This window comes from Psammomys obesus, unplaced genomic scaffold, assembly GCF_907164565.1.
Source record: "Psammomys obesus unplaced genomic scaffold, mPsaObe1.curated_primary_1811, whole genome shotgun sequence".
Taxonomy (NCBI): domain Eukaryota; kingdom Metazoa; phylum Chordata; class Mammalia; order Rodentia; family Muridae; genus Psammomys; species Psammomys obesus.
The window spans coordinates 16,642,359-16,650,127 of NW_026596131.1; the positions used below are offsets into that span (position 1 = coordinate 16,642,359).

General features: G+C 38.3%; 1 protein-coding gene across 1 annotated transcript; it reads left to right on the forward strand.

The window, feature by feature from the left end:
* Nucleotides 1-6,377: 6,377 nt before the first annotated feature.
* LOC129665599 (olfactory receptor 6C3-like) lies at nt 6,378-7,337 on the forward strand. The gene has a single exon (XM_055592361.1). It carries the CDS (start codon nt 6,378-6,380, stop codon nt 7,335-7,337), a length of 960 nt encoding a protein of 319 aa, XP_055448336.1.
* Nucleotides 7,338-7,769: the final 432 nt, after the last annotated feature.

Consider the following 7,769-nt stretch of genomic DNA (forward strand, 5'->3'; position numbering starts at 1 on the left):
TTCTGAGACTGACATGCAACCAAGGACCATGTATGAATGTAACCTAGAACCTCTGCTCAGATGTAGCCTGTGGTAGCTCAGTAACCAATTGGTTTCCCATAGTGAGGGGAACAAGGACTATTTCTAACAGGAACTCAATGACTGGCTCTTTGGCCTCCCCACCCCCCAAGGGAGGAGCAGTCCTGTTAGGCCACAGAGGAGAGCTTTGCAGCCAGTCCTGAAGATACCTGATAAAACAGGATCAGATGAATGGGGAGGAGGTCCCCCCTATTAGTGGACTTGGCAAGGGGTACGGTGGAGATGAGGGAGGGAGGGAAGGACTGGGAGGGAATGAGGGATCGGACACGGCTGGGATACAGAGTTAATAAAATGTAACTGATAAGAAAAAAATAAAATTCAAAAAAAATTAGGAATTTTATTTTATTTATTTATTTTTATTTTTAAATTATACTTTATTTACTTTGTATCCCCCCTCTAGTTCCCTCTCTCCTCTCCTCCCAATCCCTCTCTTTCTCCCCCTTCTCTCTCCCCAATTCCACTGGTAGGGGAGGGTTTCTTTTTCTTCCTTCTGATCCTAGTCTGTTAGGTCTCATCAGGAGTGACTGCATTGTTTTCCTCTGTGGCCTGGTAAGGCTGCTCCCCCCTCAGGGGGAGGTGATCAAAGAGCAGGCCAATCAGTTCATGTCAGAAGCAGTCCCTGTTCCCATTACTATGGAACCCACTTGGACACTGAACTGCCATGGGCTACATCTGTGCAGGGGTTCTAGGTTATCTCCATGCATGGTACTTGGTTGGAGTATGAGTCTCAGGAAAGACCCCTGTGCTCATTTTTTTTTTTTTTTGGTTCTGTTTCTCTCCTTGTGGACCTCCTGTCCTCTCCAGATCTAACTATTATTTCCCACTTCTTTCATAAGATTCCCTGCATTCTGCTCAAAGTTTGGCCATAAGTCTCAGCATCTGCTTTGATAGTCTGCAGGGCAGAGCCTTTTAGAGGCCCTCTGTGGGAGGCTCCTAACTTGTTTCCTGTTTTCTTCTTCTTCTGGTGTCCATCTTCTTTGCTTTTCTGAGTGGGGATTGAGCATTTTAGCCAGAATCCTCCCTCTTGATTAGTTTCTTTAGGTGTACAGTTTTTAGTAGGTTTATCCTATATTATATGTTTATATGAATGAGTATATACTGTGTCTTTCTGCTTCTGGGATAGCTCTAGAATTTTATTTTTTATATATTAATTACAGTTTATTTATTTTGTATCTCAGCTGTAGACTCCTTCCTCATTCCCTCCACATCCCACCCTCCTTTCCTCATCTCTTCTCATGCCCATCTCCAAGTCCACTGATAAGGGAGGTCCTCCTCCCTTTCCACCTGACCCTAGCTTATAAGGTCTGATCAGGACTGTTGCACTGTCCTCCTCTGTGGTCTGGCAAGGCTACTCCCCATTCAGGGGGAGGTGATCAAAGAGCCAGCCACTGAGTTCATGTCAGAGACAGTTCCTGTTCCCCTTACTAGGAAACCCACTTGAATACTGAGCTGACATGGGCTACATCTGAGCAAGGGTTCTAGATAATATCCATAAATGGTCCTTGGTTGTAGTACCAGTCTCAGAAAAGACCCCTGTGCCCAGATTTTTTGTTTCTGTTGCTCTCCTTGTAGAGCTCCTGTCCTCTCCAGATCTTACTGTCTCCCCCTTCTTTCCTAAGATTCAGTGCAGTCTGCCAAAAGTTTGGTTATGAGTCTCAGCATCTGCTCTGATACACTGCTGGGTAGAGTCTTTTAAGGACTCTCTGTACTAGGCTCCTGTCCTGTTTCCTGTTTTCTCCTTCTTCCAAAGTCCATCCCGTTTGTCTTTCTGAGTGAAGATTGATCATCTTACCCAGGGTCCTCCTTCTTGTTTAGCTTCTTTAAGTGTACAGATTTTAGTATGTTTATTCTATATTATATGTCTAATATCCACTTATAAGTGAGTATATATCATGTGTGTCTTTCTGATTCTGGGATACCTCACTCAGGATGTTCTTTTCCAGTTCCCACCATTTGCCTGCAAATTTCATGATTTCCATGTTTTTAATTGTTGAGTAGCATTCCATTGTGAATATGTATCAATTGGTATTTTTTAAAGGATGCATATTACTTTTGTTATTGATGTTGTTTATTGAAAACTGGGACTTGTGCATCTGTTTTAAGAATTTTCTGATCTACCTTCAGGGTATCTATTTGGAGCTATGTTTTTGGTACCTTAGCTTAGTAGGTTTTGATTCTGTTAGGTGATTTTTTTGGGATCAGTCATGGGGATGGTGAGAGCTGGTTGTGGGTGAGGTATTCTTGACTAGGCTGGCTGATTCATGTTCATAAGTCACGTGAGTCACACTAGGATCCATAAGCTGAGTGAGAGAGGTCTGGGGTTACAGTCTCTGAGCTCAGACAGGTGTCTGAGTATATGAGTCTTCCAGGTTGTGTCAGGTGCCTTTTGATAAATGAGAACCTGGGATATTCCACTGTTTCCAATGCATTAGGTTTCCCTGCCACCCTTCAACGTCCCCTCAATTCTAGCTGTCTTTTCCTGCATGGTCTCCCTCAAGTACATCTTCCCTTGATGTGGTCCTCCTATTCCCACAACACTCCACACTTCCAGCCCACATGTAAAATCTGTCCTATTTCCCATCCCAAGAAGATCCATGTCTTCCCCCTAGTCTCTTCCTCTATACCTAACCTCCCTGTCCATATGGATTGTAGCTAATATTCACATATAAGAAAATACATACCCCAGTTATCTTTCTGGGTCTTGGTTACTTTACTCAGATGATTTTTTTTTGTTTCCATTCATTTGCTCGAAAATTTCCTGATGCTTTTTTAAACAGTTGAGTAACACTTTATTTTATAAATGCATTACATTTTCTTTATCAGTTCTTCTATTGAGGGACTACGTGGTTTCCAATTTTTATTATGAATTTATAAATTCAGTGGATATGGTTGAACAGTGTCCTTGTGGTAGGATGAAGCATCCTTTGGGTATATGCCCAGGAACAGCACAGCTGGGTATTGAGGTGGATCTAGTTCTTTCTGTCTGAGCAACCACCATGCTGATTTCCATAGTGGCTGTCAAGTTTACACTCTTACCAGCAATGCAACCCTAATTTAGAAAGGTAGTTAGATGATTTTAAGTTACGTATACTGCTCTGTGATGGCAGAGATTTACTAGTGAATGAAATGTGGATCCAACCCATTAGCCAACAGTCAAATTAGTAAATTATATAAAATCTCTTTAGCTATCTGATGTAATTGCTAAAAGAGGATGGATTTTTTTTCTAGACAGCTTGACAAAAAATGACTTCATTACTCTGTGTCAACTGAAAAAACAAGACAAATTTGTAGAACGTTTTTATGGTAAAATCTCATAATGTCTGTATTTGTAGCAAAATACAATGAAGAAAGAATCCAGTATCTGAATGTGTGATTGTGTTTGTGTAATATATTAAAACAAAATTCTGTATAATATAGGACGTCTTCTTTAAAGTAATTAAGAGCTAAAAGAAATGCATACCCCTAAGGCAGCGCAAGGATAGGTTGTTGTGGCTCTGATCTCATATCATGGAGCAAATGTCAATTTTGAAACTGTAAAATGAAAACAAGGACAAGGCATAATCCTAATTTTGAAGACATCAATGTAATGCATTTTTGGTTCTTTATGCTGCTCTGCACTGGCAGAATTTACTAATTAGTAACACATCAGTAAGACTGTTGAAGAGGAGCTCATCGGAGGGCAGTTTAGTCCTGGGTTTAACTAATCCCAAATGAGTTGAGAATAAATTATCTCCTAAGCATAGACTGAGTCCATGCACTTATTAGGAAAATTGCTTGACCAAAAGGGAGCCAGGTTGGATGTTATCAGTCGATTGGTACACTTTTTTCTCTGCCTCTCTATATTTGGTTTTCAAGAAAGATGGGGGTGGGGGGGAGAAGATGGGTTACAACACACTGTGTACAGGTTTTGAACTTTGTTTGCATCCTTCTTGTCTTTAGTTGAGTGTAACAGGAATAAACACATTGGCCAGAGAAGGTAAAGTTGTAGTTATGTTTGTGCAGTTTTCCATTTTATTTTATACAGTTCCCTTGGAAATGTTTTATTTTTTAGTGTCTTAAAACAGTTGTTTTACTGTTTTGTTGTTTCACTTTCTTAAAGAATTCCAAGAATGATTATAATGTTTTATAGCACAATTAGTTTTTGTGAAATGATAAGAGAGATTAAAGATACATTTATTTTCATTTTTAAGTGAGGTTGTTACAACCTTACAAGCAATTCAGCATGTACTTTTTATTTTGGAGAAGGTTGAGTTTATTTTGGTTCACAAATACAGAAGGCTCATCCTGTCACTGAGTGGAATGCGGTATGGAAACCAAGCTATTACCATGATAGATCAGCAAACAGTAATGAGGATTCCTTCATTGGCTTCTTCTCTCCAGCTCTCATTCCATCTGGTTTCCAGTCCATGTGAATCACAGCATGTATTTTTAACATGAAAAGCAATATACAGAGTCAAGAGTGACCTGAATGATGAAAGCATCTTCTGAATTATGAATATTTTGAGTTTTGTGTTTTAAGTGGCAGAATTTAAGTTGTGGCTGACAACTTTAGGGTTTTATATCTAAGTAGTATTATCATATATACCAAACTATGTGGTTTGTATTTGTGAACAAATGCATTTTCCCCATAATTGAATGGTTACCCTACTGAAAGAATGCAAGAATCCCCAAATTATCACTTAAATATATTTATTACTGTTAATTTTACATTTTAATATATTTTAACTATCATGTAAACCACGTAAGAGTTACCTGTCAGTTTCGATGGCATATTGACGAAAAAGATTCATATTTATAAGGAGAAAAATCCTGAGGCTCAGAAGACTAAAATAGGAAAAGGTGACTAATGCCTATTATTACCCATTTTACTTATCACTTGCCTAACTGCCCAGCATAGAAAAAGGACAACAGATTTGATCACAACTTACATCACAGGCTCTGTGCTGTCAGTTACATATCAGGAGAGAATAGGACTGATAGAAGTCAGATAGTAATGGGAAGAGGGACTGCCTCTGACATAATCTGATTGGCCTGCTCGTTGATCACTTCCCCCTGAGGGGGGAGCAGCCTTACCAGGCCACAGTAGAGGACAATGCAGCCACTTTTGATGAGAACTGATAGACTAAGATCAGAAAGAAGGAGAGGAGGACCTCCCCTATCAGTGGACTTGGGGAGTGGCATGCATGCAGAAAGGGGAGGGAGGGTGGGATCGGCAGGGGAGGAGGGAGGGGCTCATGGGGGGATACAAAATGAATAAAGTGTAATTAATAAAAAAAATAAAAGATTAAAAAAAAAAAAGAAGTCAGATAGGTTCCAGTGTGGAGCTGTGTGGTTTGATAAAGTAAATCCTATTTTACTTATTCTGATAATTCTCTAAGAAGGAAAGAGCTAGTTAACTTTGAGATAAAAATACCTTTGTATGAGTTCCTTTTGTCCTTACGAAAGTTTAGCTATAAAATCACAACGTAAACTTGGTAAAAAGAAAATGTTAAATGATACAAGTGCCCAGAATTCATAGAAAATAGTTATTGATTGCTGGCTCTGTTTGATTATTTTCCCTGATCCATGCTTTAATTACCATAAATCAAGAATTTATTTGTTGGGGTTTTGTTTGTTTGTTCATTTCATCTCTTTAAGATAGGGTCTTTTTGTGTTGCCCTGTCTGTCCCAAACCTAGTTCTGTGGACCAGGCCAGCCTCAAAGTCACAGAGATTGGCTTGCTTCTGCACATGCTATCATCGCCTGTTTTATTTGTTTTTCTAATAAAATCTAGTCTCATTTCTGTGTTTGAAAGCACATTTACTTCCTTACCCATTTTAAAATAACATATATGAAGATGGAAAATAACCATGACAGCATTTAGGCTTAGCAAATAGGATTGTGTGCTCAGTTTCTACCAATAAATTATACAAGTTTAGAAGTACTATTACAATTGAAATTAAATGTTATATATTCAGTCCTGAAAGCATATAATATGTGAAATCAGAAACATTGTTTCACACTGAAAATAAAGATACTATTAAAGTACTGTTACATAAATCTATAGTTCAGAGGTACACTAAACATATAGAAATTATGACTATATGAAGAGTATTTGTGTATAATTGTTGAAGGGGGCTTTATATATCCATTTACAAATACTTTTGTTTTTAACAAGATGTTTTCTGTTTAACAGGGATGAACAGATATCATTTCATTTCATTGGATATAGTAATATCAATATTTAAAGTTGAATTCTCTTACATTAAAATTATGATTTGATATTTTTAATCAGTAGATTCTATGGACAGTAAGTCAGCATGAGAAACCACTCTGTGGTCACTGAGTTTGTGCTCTTGGGCATATCAGACACACCAGAACTTCAGGTTGTGATTTTTATCTTTTTATTCATAGCTTACGTATTAAGTGTGTGTGGAAACCTAACTATCATCATCCTCACCTTGCTAGACTCTCAGTTAAAGACTCCTATGTACTTTTTCCTCCAGAATTTCTCCTTTCTAGAAATTATGTTCACCAGTGTTTCCATCCCGAGGTTTTTGGGGTCAATAATTACTCAAGTCAAGACCATTTCCTACAACAACTGTTTGGCTCAGCTATTTTTCTTCATCTCCATGGGAGTGTCTGAGTTCTTTCTTCTAACTGCCATGTCCTATGACCGCTATGTCGCCATCTGCAAGCCGCTGCACTACACTGTCATCATGAGCCAGAAAGTTTGCACCCTTCTTGTCCTCACCTCATGGCTGGCAGGATTTCTGACCATTTTCCCATTACTCATGCTATTCCTCAAGTTAGATTTCTGTGCTTCGAATGTCATTGATCACTTCTGCTGTGACTACTTCCCTATTTTACAACTTTCCTGCTCAGATACATGGTTTTTAGAGACAATTGGCTTTTATTTTGCCTCCATCACCCTGCTGTTCACACTGGCACTAGTGATCTTGTCATATATCTGTATCATCAGCACCATTCTCAGGTTCCCCTCTGCCAGTCAGAGGAAGAAGGCTTTCTCCACCTGTTCCTCTCACATGATTGTCATCTCCATCTCTTATGGCAGCTGCATTTTCATGTATCTCAAACCTTCTGCAAATGAAAGGGCATCCCTGACCAAGGGGGTGGCTGTTCTCAATACTTCAATTGCTCCCATGTTGAACCCTTTTATTTACACATTGAGAAATCAGCAAGTAAAACAAGCCTTCAAGGATTTCATTAATAAAGTGATTTCATTAATTTCATTAATAAAATTTTTAAGAAACAAATGAAAGTACTGGTTCATATGAATATTATTGTACCTCTTATAGAAAGGACGAATGACATTTTATTTTTATCATGAGCACCTTGGTTTTAGCTTTTAAAAAAAGTATTTTGTATGTTTGGGTGTTTTGCCTGTATGTATACCTGTGTACATTTCTGTGTATCTATTGAAAGCCTGGTACCCACAGAGGCCAGAAAATTGCATTGGCTCTCCTGATAGCAGCAGATGATTGTCGTAAGTTGATATTATCACTACTGAAGACATTTTGGATGCTATAAAATTATATGGAAATGGGAGGTAATTTATATCCATGTATCACGTATAAATATATAAAAGACAATGTAAGATTCTGATTTAAGCCTTGAGTCATTAGGTAATAGCTTAACTTAATTTTTTTGTTTTAAGATTTCAAACATGTTTACAATGAATTATACCTACC

Excerpts from the sequence above, each read along its gene's own strand:
- LOC129665599 (XM_055592361.1), top strand. The coding sequence starts at position 6,378 with ATGAGAAACCACTCTGTGGTCACTGAGTTTGTGCTCTTGGGCATATCA.